Source organism: Hylobates moloch, unplaced genomic scaffold (assembly GCF_009828535.3).
Source record: "Hylobates moloch isolate HMO894 unplaced genomic scaffold, HMol_V3 SCAFFOLD_15, whole genome shotgun sequence".
NCBI classification, from domain to species: Eukaryota; Metazoa; Chordata; class Mammalia; order Primates; family Hylobatidae; genus Hylobates; species Hylobates moloch.
In genome coordinates, this window is record NW_026652290.1 from 55,902,946 (window position 1) to 55,916,507 (window position 13,562).

Here is a 13,562-nt window from a genome sequence, read left to right on the forward strand (position 1 = left end):
TTAACTTTTTAATCTAAAAGCTAACCTTCCAGATTTTAGAATGCAATATATGATCTTATATAAAAAAAACTAAAATGGCCTTCCAATGCATATTTGATTTAGGCTAATATTTTAATTAATTTTATTCTCTAAGAGCATTCTGATTAAATTGTAGGGTAAGTCTACTGGGTGATAAATGGGAAGAAATAAATAGTTTTTTGTAATGTGTCTTTCAGGGAAATAAAGTAACTATACAAAATAAACTTTGCTGCCCAAAATAAGGAGTTGACTGTATTTGAAGGGGAACATGTCACACAGGGGCCACTTAAATAACCTTGTAAGTGTGCTGCTCTAGAGTTAAATAAGAAAAAGACAAGTCCACGCTGTAGCTCTACACACCTTGTGAGAATAAAAACAGATTGAAAAACAACTATTCCATTGCCCAGATTCATGCTGGTTGGGAACAGGCATGGGAAGATGATCAGCACTTCCAGTATCACAAAGATACCCCGGTTCTGGAGTTTCCAAACCCCTAAACTCATCTTCTAACCAGAGACTCAGCCACCCTTTCCTTTATGCGTCTACCGGCAAATCTCATGACCTTGTTCGCACAACCATGTTATTAGGTACATAATGCATACAGCACTGTTATGAAGCACAAAGGAATAATTTACACAAAGAAAAATAAAAGTGGAGACAGCCAGGTTTCTGGATACACAAGCCAAGGTAAGAGGTTTTTCTTGTCCAGGCGCACTACACACAGTTCCTAGTCCATCCTTTTGATAACTTGTGTGGTTGAAGGCATCTCCCACATATTGTCTCATTGGCTTCTCACAGCCACTCGGTCAGAAGGTATCACAGGTGTTACCTTTGTCCCCTCGGAGATGCTTTGCCCAGGGCTACACAGTTGACAGGGTCAAGTCTGGCTCTCAGATCTGCCAACTCCAAAATACCAAACTCCAAAACTCAAAACATCAAACAAAGGAGGCAGGTTAGAAAGTGAGATGAGTCTTCAACAACCTATGGGGTCACTGAAGCTCATTGTTTAGTCTGACACTACCCATCTGTATGTCCCCTTCTTTCCTGGGTGCCCAGGGCACCACAGACTTCTGGAAGATGCATCTGACCTGCATCCCCTGCCACTGGATCACATGACTTCATTCACACTGAGGACTAGAAATGTGTGGCTTATCCCTCCTAACAGGACCTCTATTTTAGAAGAAAAGCAAGTCTTAATCCAAAGGAACAAAGACTAGGATGGGATTCAGGCACCAGTAATAAGCATATCTTGCCCTCAAATCATATCGATGAGGATACCGTACCATGTTGTCTGGTTAGGAGGGAACTCTTCATTACTCACATTTGAGAGCTGGTGAAAACAGAAAAATAAATGAAGGCCACATCCAGGAGATATTGTGTCCACTTTCAAAGATTCTATGCTTCACAAGCGTGGAGGCATGAGAGGGAAGGGAAGGACTTAAGGGGAAACCTAATTGATCCAAATGAAATAACAGGTGGGAATAGTATCATCTGTATACCTGGAGAGCCTGATTCCGTGCCACACCTGAGCTGCACTGAGCCCCGCATGCTTCCAGTTTTGCCTTCGTGTTTTGACTCTCCTCCGCTTGCACCTCCCTCCTCACTGAAGGCAAAAAGTCCATGGAGCCAGGGCACATGCCTACTCTGAATCCAGGCTTCCCCCTCCAGACTTACTCCAGGTACCCAGAACCCCATAATTCTCTGTTCAAATGGCATCCAGGGTCTATGTGTCTTCTTCCCCAAGCCAGTCCTTCTGATGAAGAGCCTTACCGCCTATGTGCAGAGCCCTGGGCCTGAGGGTGGCCATAGAGCAGTGTGGGAGGAAGAGTTTGCACAGAACTTGGCCATGAATACTGGGATGTCCATGCACATGCACGCAAGGTCCCTCGCCATGAGAGATGAGAGGAGAAGGGCTGCAGAATGAGCCTAGAGTCTCTTTCGCATTCTTGCTCCAGCCTTGCAAATGTTAGGCATGAACTCCAGCAGAAGAATATTCCCAGAGATGGGCTAGATCAGTGTCTGATGAGTAGGTGGATGGCCCAGAGATACTCTCACACTACAAACACAGGTACTGCAATCCTAGATACCTACTCCAGTTCTTTTGTGGAAACTCCCTTATTTCTATCTACACCACCACATTTTCCTTGGTTTAATTCCAATTTCATTTTGCCAACTAAATGTCATCAACATATATAGGTTTTGCAAGTACCTACTGGTGTGCAAATTAGACATTCAACAAATGCCACTGTTGATAGTGTCTGGTCACATGCATTTTAGAAACTCTGAGCTCCTTGAAAACATTGTTCACAGAGTGGTCCATTTACTTTGCCCTCTGCGGCAAACAAAAAGTTCCAGGTTGATGTGCATCCAAGCACACTAGTCAGTGTCCGCAGGACCCTGCTCTGTGTTTAAACTTTGCAAAGTCCAGGGGGTTATTTTAGTCTGATGCAGTCCACCTCTTCCGTGGCAGGCATCCCGATTGTCTTGAGGTCCAGGTCTGCACTGGACTTACCGCCATTGTAAGAAGCCTTCCAGTGGAGCAACATGATCTTTTTGAAGTACTTGACGGTGTTGTTCTTGACGGTCACGAAGCACAGAGTGTTGATCATGCTGTTGCTCATGGCGATGCACTCGACGATGTAGAAGGCAGTGAGGTAGTGCTTCTCCTTCACGAACACGGTGGGGAAGAAGTCGCGCACAATGGTGAAGCCATAGAAGGGCGCCCAGCACAGCACGTAGGCTGTGAGGATGCACATGAGCACCAGGACCGTCTTCCTGCGGCAGCGCAGCCTCTTGCGGATCTGCTCGGTCTGGAATCCAGGGACCGCCTTGAACCAGAGCTCCCGGGAGATCCTGGCATAGCACAGGGTCATGGTGACCACGGGGCCCACGAACTCGATGCCAAAGATAAAAAGGAAGTAGGACTTGTAGTAGAGCTGCTGGTCCACAGGCCAGATCTGGCCGCAGAAGATCTTTTCCTGGCTCTTGACAATGACGAGGACCGTCTCGGTGGTGAAGTAGGCGGAAGGGATGGCAATCAGGATGGACACCGTCCACACCAAGGCAATCAGGCCAGTGGCTGTTTGGCACTTCATCCGTGGTCTCAGCGGGTGGACAATAGCCAGATACCTAGGGCAAGAACACAAGTGGAGGCAGCCACTGTGAGAAAGAAGTGCTGGATAATTTTTTTTTTTTTTTTTTGAACAGGGTTTTGCTCTGTCACCCAGGCTGGAGTGCAGTGAGTGCAGTGGCATGATCATAGCTCACTGCAGCCTCGAACTCCTAGGCCCAAGCAATCCTCCCACCTCAGCCCCCCAAGTAGCTGGGACCAGAGGTGCAATGCACCACACGTGCTAATTTTTTTATTTTTATTTTTTGTAGAGGCAGAGTCTCCGTATGCTGCCCAGGCTAGTCTCAAACTCCTGGGCTCAAGCAAACCTGCTATTTCATTTTGCAACATTCTAAGGAGCAACCAAATGCTATGTGTGGAGGAAACTCCCAGTGGTACGTGGGCTTCTGCAAAAGGCCAACTTGAAGCAAATCCCAGTGTCATCTCTAATTAGCTATGCAACCTCAGCCAAGTTTTGTTGATGGTCTCTGACCCTTAGTTTCCTTATCTGCACAAGTTTTGTTGGCTGTTAAATATTAAATGTGATGAAGTATGCACTATGCCTGGCACAGTTTTAAGCCTAATATGTACTCAAAATGATAACAATTAGTATTAAATATAATAATTCCTCCCATCGGTTTCTAGCCTGGCACTGTTCCCAGCTCCTTCCTGTTCTTGGGCTGTTCATTCTAATTACCTTTCAGTTTAAAGCTAAAAGGGCAAGATAATTCAAAGAGTTGGGAGAATCTGCCCTTTCCAATGGAAAGAGTGGGCAAAGGTTTTTCTTCATTCCACATTCTAAAAATTGTTGCTTTGCATGCAGAGGAGGAGGAAAAGCATGTGGCCATGTGTCTCATTTTCAGCTGGAAAAATGGAAGGCAGTGAGAGATGAGTGACTTTCTCAAGGTCACAGAACACAGGACCCTTCCTTGATAGAAAACATTTAACTCTACCTCACAGGGTTGATGTGAAAATCAATTGAGTATATACATGAATGTATTTTTTTTTCTAACCGCAAAGCACTAGACAGTAAAAAGATACCGCTTTCGTCCTTTAAAAAAAAAAAAACCCACATTGCTGTTACCACAGTGGTCCAGGAACACAAAGAGAGAGCACTTTCTAGGGGGGATGTGAGTCATTGTGCGGCATGAGAGCTGATAGCCTCTTTCCCAGAGAGAATGCACACAGCTTATGCAGAGAGCTCCGGTTTCCTGGAAGACATCCTGTGGCTGGCAGGGGGTGGAAGTTGGGGAAGGAGAGAGATGGGGAGTGAAGTGGGAGGGGATTGACTGGTCAACACTGCAAACAGACACAGTCTCATGTGTCCAGAGCTTATCCCAGGTAGAGCCCAGAGCAAATGTGAAGGGGGCCTGAAGGAAAGCCAAACCGGCTCTGTTTCCTTTGAAACCAATCCCTATGAAGTCACCTTCCTTGGAATTCTGACTTGAAGAAAGGTTCATTCTTACTTATTTTTTTTTTTTCCTGACTGTATTTCTGCTCTTTCTGTCCCTCCCCCATAGCCTGGGCAGTCAAGCCTATTGAGCATCCTTTAGAGAGTTCACAGGAGTGCGCCTCCAGTTCTCTTCTAGCCCCTAGATGTTAAATGAAGTAGGATGGGTTGCACCCACTCTGGACGCCTGGCCGACTGCCATCCCTGGCACTCTAGCCAATATCCCGAGTGCCAGAGGGTAAAAAGGGAAATGTCTGCAGGGTGTTAGCAATGCCATTGTCAATGCACGAGTGTGGGCCCTTCAATAAGACCACGGTGCTCCTGATATAACCAGAGCCTCAAACTCACCCTGACTCACAATGAAAATGGAGAGTTTAGACCTTCTGCTGTCATTGGCTCCATTGCTGTCTGTCTACTCCACCACATCCTGCTGATTACTCTGAGAAAGAAATTTCCTATTTCATATTTATTCACTATGAGAATTTTCACCACATAATTCTATTCCTTTTCTGGATAGTAGCTACCTAAGCCTTTATGATACTTCAAATACAGAGTGTGTTTTCAATAAACACGTGGGAAAGAACAATGACCTAAGACTCAGAAGACCACAAATCTAATCCCAGCTTTGCCAGAAAGTTGCTCTATGAATCTGAGTCATTTTTCTTATCCCTGTAGGTTCACTTCCCTCATCTGTAAAATGGGAATATCACCTAGATGCTATGAGGCTCCAATGAGACACTGCACATAGCAACAGTAATCTATTAATATACAAGGAATTACTAGCATTTTAAAATGTATTTTTTCCCACAGCTATTCTGTATACACAGCAATTTTCCTTTACCTGTTATTGGCAAATACTCGATTTGTAAGTCCTCTCCTTCTTTCTATTTTATAGGATAAACTCTACACATCAAAACTAATCTTCAGGATAATCTGTGACTACCTATCAGACAGTTATTTCATTCTGGGTCTCTCTGACATCACCCCAACGCCATCCGCAGAATTAGTGCCATGAGCTGTGCAAGAGGCCTTCCTGACATATTTACAAATAGGCAAATTGCAGAAAACTATTTCAAGAATTTCCATCAGCTTTGTCAATGCCAGGACCAGAACTCCAGAACTCTAGCATTAGTAATGCTATGTTTGCTTATGTTTGTAAAGAAGTTTACAATTTACAGGGCGTTTTCAAATGCACTTTTTCATTAGATAATTCCAACCCTATTAAATAGGTAAGACAGTGACGATGTCCACTCTATAGATGAGAAAACTGAGGCTTGGGGAAGTTAAATAACCTGCCAAAAAGCCACACAACTAGATATCAACAGAACAGTGACTCGGACCCACATCTTGCTGCAAATCCAGTGGCTTCTCTGAATACTATGTACCCCCTCTTTGTTCAGCCAAGAGCAAATGATGCCCCCTCCTCTTGCCTTCCTGGCATCCCAGCAGCCCTTCTCCTCTTTCCTCTCCAGCACATTTGGTTTCTCACTATTGGTGTTCTAAGAAGGGATCTGACATCTGGCGGCTGCTTTTCTCTGCTTATGTGTATGCCCTTGGCTTGCCCTGTGTGTCTGCCACTACAGTGGCTTAGGTCCAGATTCATGTAGAGCTAACAGTTCCCAGAGAACAAGGAATAAAGGCTGCTAGACAAAGAGATGGTCCAGGCAATAATTGTGATAATAATGGGCTGGAAAAGCAGTATTCAGGATCTGTCTCCATTCCAGGACCAAGCCCCAGATCAAATCGTGGTGACGGTGGTCCCAGCAGCTACTAGGCTAGTCGTGGGATGGGCAGAGATAACACAACCTGATCCTAAGGCCAGTGGCCCTGACTAATGAGCTCACCAGGAGGCTTCCGTGCTTCCTAAGGTTGGGCAAGATTACTCGGCCTTAGCTTTGTCAAGACAGAAGAAGAGAGCTTCTTCACAGGTACTTTTCTGGCCAGTTTCCTCAGGATTCTGGGTAAAAGAGAAGTTCTGTGGAGCCCCCACATGCTGTGAGATCTTAGTGTCTCCACATCAAAAGGAAACCCAGACCTGTAGCTGGGGCAGAGGTCTTTCATGATCCTTTTTTTTTTTTTTCTTTTAAAGACAGGGTCTTGCTCTGTCACCCAGGCTGGCTGGAGTGCAGTGGCATAACAGCTCACTGCAGTTTCTATCTCCTAGGCCCAAGGGTTCCTCCCACCCAAGCCTCCTGAGTAGCTGGGACTACAGGCACATGCCACCATGCCTGGTAATTTTTTTTTTTTTGGTAGAGACAGGATCTACCTATGTTGCCCAGGCTGGTCCTGAACTCCTGAGCTCAAGGGATCTTCCCACCTAGGGCTCCCAAAGTGCAAGGATTACAGGTGTGAGCCACCACACCTGGCCTCATGTTCTTTTTTAGTTTCCTCCTGCCCTCAGGTCTGACTCTCTCTGCCTGGCTGTTGAGACCTTCTGGAATAGAGCCTATGCTTTCTGATCTCTACTGTCCTTGTGTTTCTTACCCATACTTGACATCCCTCTCTAAGGTACCTCAAATTCACCTCAGGCATTCCCACCTCTAGGCTTTTCCACACACTGTTTTACTTACTGTCTTGGGAAAACTTTCCTCTCCTTTGTTGATCTTCATTTGTTGAAGGACAGTTAGAAATCCACCTCCTCCATGAAGCCTCCTCTGACTACTCCGGTACAAAATGATCTCACCCTTCTCTAAATTTTACTTAAAATTTATCCTTTACTTATTCTTTAACTGTTTTGTAAGTGTCAGTTCTCCCTGGTCCCACCCTACCCCCAACTCTAGAGGGTCAGCCCCCCAAGAGCTGTGATTGTGTCTTACTTCTTTTATAACCTTTTACTGTCTGTGAATTCTGGGCACCTAACAGGATTTTGGTGCAACTTCACCCTCATCGAGTGCCTAGCACTGGGTGAATAGACATGTAAAACGCTGGCTGGACACAGTGGCTCACACCTGTAATCCCAACACTTTGGGAGGTCGGGGCACAAGAATTACTTGAGACTAGTGCAAGACTAGCCAGGGCAGCATAGCGAGATCCCATCTCTAAAAAAATTTTTTTTATATATAAAAAGCCATGGGGACAGTTCTCACAAAGATTGCAATGTTTTTTGGGAAAACAGGACATAAATGTGTTTAACCATGAGATCGGGAAGCAGTCTGGGGCTAGATAATAAGTTTGGAAGAACAGGTGAAAGGTTTTGAGCCATACTTTGTAGACAATGGAGTTATTAGAGGTCTTTTAAGCAAGAGAGTGGAGACGTATACAAGACAGAAGATTAATTTGGCTGCAGCCTTGCTTACTTCCCTCGAGCCACATGGAGCCTTCTCTCTATTCCTCTGTTTGTAGAACCCATCTGGTTTGTTCCTGCCTCTGGGCCTTTGCACTTACAATCCCCCTTGTCTGGGATGCTTGCTCCCTGTCTTCCCAAGGTAGGCTCTTCCCCTCTGTATCATTCAGAAGCCAGTTCAAAGGCCTCTCCTCCTTGGAGACCCTTCTCTTGACTACTCACCTAGAATAGGTCCCACTCTCAGTACCCTCAACATTTTACGTGTGTACTTGTTTTTGTTCAGAGTATTTCTTGCTTCTGAAATTACCTTCCTTTTTTGTTTGCCTGACTGGATCTCCCTCCATCCTTTGGGTATAAGCTCCAGGAAAGCAAGGAGTTTTTTGTCTTATTCACTGTTGTATCTCCAGTGCTTGCAATAGCATCTGTCACATCACAGTTACTCTATAAAAATGCATTGTTTAAATGAATGAACAAGTGAAAGTTTAGGATGGATTGTCAGGGGAGTAGCATTGACAGATGGGCAGATCCAAGAAATGCTGAAGGCAGGAAGACCAAGAGGAGACTAGGATACCAGCCCTGAATGAACAAATTGGTATTGCCAAGACCTGGAGTTTGAATGAATGCTGGTAAAGAAGGGAGAGCAGCTGGGACGAAGGAGACTTTCTTCTAGGTTAGATGCCTGGGAGAATGATGGAACCAATAATATAGACAAATACAAGCAGGTAGATGATAAATAGTTCTGTTCTGGCATTTTGTAAAAATCTTGTTTTTTTTTAAAATCACATTGTAAAAACAATAATTTCAATGAAAGCAAAAAGGTTGGTGTATCAGAAATGTTCATTAGTTTATCTGCTTTTTTGTTGTAGACATTCCTATAAGGGTTAATTTAAGAATTATCATATCCACCGTTTATTTATTGCTTACTGTTTTGAATATTGTTCTAAGAAATTAAATATATTATTTCATTCAATCCTCAAAGCAACCTAATACAGTAGGCTTTCTTTTTATCCTCATTTTATAGGTGAGAAAACTGAGGCAGAGAGAGGTCAAATAACTAACATAAGACCCAACACACAATACAGCTGGAACTTAAACCCAGGCAGAATAATTGCCAACATGGCTACAGAAATTTCATTAAACAAAAATAAAGGCATTTTTACAACTAAGTAGATTTGTTATAAACCAAGACAAAAATTAGTTGCTCCCAACTGATCAAATCCTGAACAACATGTGAGACCAGAGAAAAATTAACGATTCCTAGACCACAATTAGATGGTAACAACACATACAAACAAAAATAATTGCAGCAAAGATCACAAACGTCAATAAAAGAATGGACACTGGAGCAGCCATTCATCCACCAAGACCACTGGGCAGCCCCGGGAAGGCACATGGTGCTTTCCTCGAGGTCTGGGTACAAGCTTCCAATCATAACCCCACTCAACCATAGCAGCTCTCATGGTGCAAAGCATTTTTTCTAATTCATCTTTCTTATTGTATCTGATTTCCTTTGTGTAAACTCACACTGCAAGAGAAATGCTTGCAGTATTTCAGACAAGCTCTGTTTGGTATGAAAGGAGGTTATGAGCTTGAAGAAGTTCAGTAGATGGAGACTGACTGATTGACATAGATATCACTCTTACAATGTTCCAAATAACCCAATGCCCCTTAGTGTATCCTGGCTTTCTTTCCCCTTGAAGCTACTTCCTCCTACCATTGTTACTCCATTCAAGTGGTGAAATGGATCTCATCCGGGGAGTAGGGTCCCACTCCACAGGAGTCACCCTACCCCGCTTTTAGTAGCTGAGCACATGTAGTTTCTTGCTAGTATGGAACTTCAGGAAATGACTCTGTATGCTTTGTCCTGTTCATGGGCTAAGAGAGAGAAGGTGGCAGCTTCTATTTTCAAAAAAGTTCAGAGACAAAGCTCTTCCTTGGCAGCTTTGAAGGGAACCTATGAGGCAGATACTCTACCTGACTGCTCCCCTCCTGCTCCTTCTGTGGGTTCACCAGGGGTCCTTGTCCAGGTAAATGAAAAGCTGCAGGGCTCTGTGATTCAGTGGAGGGAATTTGGCCGAGGAGAAGTAGCGTTCTGCCAGGATCTACAGGGACAGACCAAGGGCTATGTAGCTGCTAACTCCCTGATGTCCTTCCCTGGAGAAGGGAGGCAGAGGATCCACCCTTCAGCGGTTTTACAGACAGAGGCTCCTTGGTAACCCCCTTTTCTCAGGTTATCCTTTTTGGTCATCCCACCCCTGGTCGCCCTGCCTATGGTCTCAGAAAACAAGCTCTCTTAGCTGTGCTCCTCCCTAGAGCACTGTCCTGACTGTGAGCGCCAGGTCAAACCCCCTCAGATCCTTGAGGCCAGAGAACAGGGAGAACATATATGCCTCAGGCTCTCTGGGTTAAAGGAGAGAGACAGGCTGTTCAGATCCAAGCACACAGAGGCCTGATTTGATCCTCAGGATAATTGTCTCTAGACTGTAACCAGGTGCTTTGTAATGACAGTCCAACTGTGGGCAGAGGAGCTAGCAAAGATTGTCCCCTGAGGAACAAAGACCAGCCTGGCCCATTAGCACAAGTTTATACTAAAGGAAGAGACTAAGTCGAAGAAAGACATGCAGAGGCTGCTCTTCCTGATTTTATTTGCAATCACCAGAAACAGGTCTTCTGCACTATCTGTGCAAATGGACTAAAAGGTGCAAAGTGATTAATGCAACAACAAAAAGTAAATAAACATATGTTCCCTTTTTTTTTTCAAAACAAATCCTTCAATCTTTTTATTTTTATTTATTTTTATTTTTTAGAGACAAGGTCTCCCTCTGTCACCCAGGCTGGAGTACAGTGGCATGAACATAGCTCACTGCAGCCTGGAATTCCTGGGCTCAAGTGATCCTCATACCTCAGCCTCTCAACTAGCTAGGACTACAGGCACACACCACCATGCCCAGCTGATTTTTTAATTTTTTCAAAAGATGAGGTCTGGATATGTTGCCCATGCTAGTCTCGAACTCCTGGCCTCAAATGCTCCTCTTATCTCGGCCTCCCAAAGTGCTGGGATTATAGGCTTGAACTATTTACCACAGCCAGCCATAAATCCTTGAATCTTATTGAAAAACAGATGATGCTAGAAGGTCATATTTTAGTAGAGGAAGTCTTGATGAGATAGAAACCTCCTTCAAGATTTCCAAGTTGACTCAAGAGGTAACTGCCTGGAGCTTAAAGTGTCCCTCAATATCTCCTCTTACCTGTCTACTCTAGACCTTGAAAGGTGTAACATCTAGGAAAACATCCATAGCAGGGGAGATCAAAAGCTTCCCATCACGCAACTCTAGGGGGCTCTGCTGTCTTCTGTCTGAACAACGCTGGAAAAGGAGAACTCTTCTCACTGTCAGTCAATGGGCAAGCTTTTCAGTCCCCCATGCATCCACATCTAGGGGGAATAGAGACACCTCTCATCAATCTGCAACTGCAGTACAGGAGGGGGCAATTCCAATGCCCCTTCCTCCCTGACCGCCTTTGTTGTCCCCACTGCTGCTGCACTCACCTGTCAATGGCGATGGCCAGCAGGGCATTGGTGGAGACATAGAGAGAGACAGTGCGCAGGTAGTTGACAGAGGTGCACAGGACGTGGCCGTGCTCCCAGGAGAGCTGGCGCACCACATAGTAGTCCATCTCAAAGGGGCAGCAGACGATGGCCACCAGGAAGTCAGAGATGGCCAGGTTGGCAATGAGCAGGTTGGTGAGGTTGCGCAGTTTCTTGTAGCGGACCAGGGCAGCGATAAAGATGAAGTTGCCAATGCCGCAGACAAGCATGATCCCCACCAGGGCCATCCCAATGACAATCTTGGCAGCAAAGAACGTCCGGGAATTGGTCACATCCTCATCTTCATCGAAAGGCATATCATAGTCACCGTAGCTGAAGTTGAATGGGAAGGAAGCGGCATGGGCTCCATGAGGGTTGAGCACAGAAAAGAAACTGGTGGAGGTGTTGGTGGCATTGTCATCCATGAATCCCATGGTGGTCTCCATCTGGCCAGGTGGTGCTGTGAGCAACACTGCTCGGAATTCCCCTGGGCAATGTCTGCAAGGCTGATGTCACCCCTCTCTGCTATCAGCCAGCTCTCCCTTAATGAGTCAGGATGTCTCTGCCAGCATCTTTGGGGTATGGTATCTGAGCTCCATTCTAAAGCTTTGAAAGACATACAAACAGTTGGCTACATGTTGCAGTAAAGCTGGCCAAATTTAAAACCACCCTGTAACCTAAGCAGACCTATTAGCTCCCTGCCCAGAGTGAACATAGTGTGATGGAGTGGAAATAAAGGAAGCAATGACAGAAAATGAATGAAAACCACATACTCAATTAGGGAAGGGTGGATTGCTATAGAGACAATCAAGCACTGGCTCAGTTTATTTCTGTTCCACTGAAGACTCAGAAATGTTGCACCTTTTCTCAAGGATAAAAGTTGGGAGTGTGGGGAGGCTGAAGAGAAAGAAATTACTTTAAATGCTATTTAAGAGGGAGGGCTTTCAGACAAGCCTGTCTGCTCTCCTTGCTCTTCTGGCAAAACATGGCTCTAAAATCACAGAGCCATAGAGCAGCCACCTTCCTCACTATTTGCTGGACTTCCTGTTCCCACATTAGAACCTGCTGTGACCCTAGAAGCTGGGAACAGCATTTATGAAGGCCTGTCCCCAGACAGAGGCTGTAGGGTAAAGTCACAGCCTGTGACTAACCAAGTGATGAGAACGGGGACGCTAGAGCAAAATTTTTCCTTGGCTGGTTGAGTGTCCAGAGGTAAATAGCTTAAACACTCAGAGGTTCAACTTCTGCCAGGCAGGAGATCAATAATGTCTGCACAGCCTGGAGCTCCCTGGAGGAGAGTGTTACACCCTAGAACTGCAAGGAGTTACTACTGAGCTCTCAGGCCTCCTCTGTCAGCTGCAAGGAAGGGGAGTGAAATCCTGATACAGGGACTCCGCCACACCACATAATGGGGCTGGGGTGAGGGGTCTAGGGGGGTGTCAGCTGCCCTGGTGGGGACAGGCAGGCAGCCAGAGTCCCCCTGTCCCCTGCTGTCTCCCTGCAGTCCCTCCCAAACCCTGAAGACATCAGACCAGGGAGTGGGACATAGAAGGAGGGCTAAGGTCTGGAGAGCACCGTAAAACAAATGTCAGGAGAACAGAGGGAAGAATGCAAGCCTGAGTTTCCTGGGAAAAAAAGATGAGGAAGATGCCCAGGACCCCACCTCCCCACCCCCAGGAAAGCCTGCTCTCCATATTCCTCCAAGGCAAGACATCTGGAGCCTGTCTTCTTGGGGCCAGCGTTAAAGTCCCTCTGCGCCCCAGTGAGGCTCAGCCCCATTGCTGCCTCTCTTTCCTAACTCCTTACCCTGATTTTTTCCTTCCTCCGAGCTCTCAAGTATGTCTGGCTCAGCCCTTGCCCTCTGCCCCTGTCAGGGAGGAGAAAGAGAACTCAGCCGAAAAGAAGAAGGGGGGCAGGCTTGGAAACCAGACAGGACAGGCCCCACTCCTTGCAGGTCCCGTGGGTCGCAGGGGCATGCCACTCCTGGAGGGGTACCCCTACAAGCATGCTACCTGAAAGCTCAAAGTAGTGTTTAAAAGCAAAGAATATAGAAACTTCGGGGGTGGAGAGGAGGGCGTCACGAGATTAAGGATGATTGCCCAGCGGTCTTTTCTCC

General features: G+C 45.8%; 1 protein-coding gene across 1 annotated transcript; it reads right to left on the bottom strand.

The window, feature by feature from the left end:
• Nucleotides 1-2,289: 2,289 nt before the first annotated feature.
• Nucleotides 2,290-11,963, bottom strand: PROKR1 (prokineticin receptor 1). The gene is made up of 2 exons (XM_032177313.2): nucleotides 11,408-11,963; nucleotides 2,290-3,147 (listed from the first exon to the last, which is right to left on the bottom strand). The coding sequence occupies exons 1-2, from the start codon at nucleotides 11,890-11,892 to the stop codon at nucleotides 2,451-2,453; spliced, it is 1,182 nt and encodes a 393-aa protein (XP_032033204.1). The 5' UTR covers nucleotides 11,893-11,963; the 3' UTR covers nucleotides 2,290-2,450.
• Nucleotides 11,964-13,562: the final 1,599 nt, after the last annotated feature.

Bases quoted from the DNA above. Each gene is read 5' to 3' on its own strand.
- PROKR1 (XM_032177313.2), bottom strand. From the start codon at position 11,892: ATGGAGACCACCATGGGATTCATGGATGACAATGCCACCAACACCTCC. The intron at 3,148-11,407 runs GTGAGTGCAGCA...TTCTTGCCCTAG, and splicing joins CTGGCCATCGCCATTGACAG to GTATCTGGCTATTGTCCACC.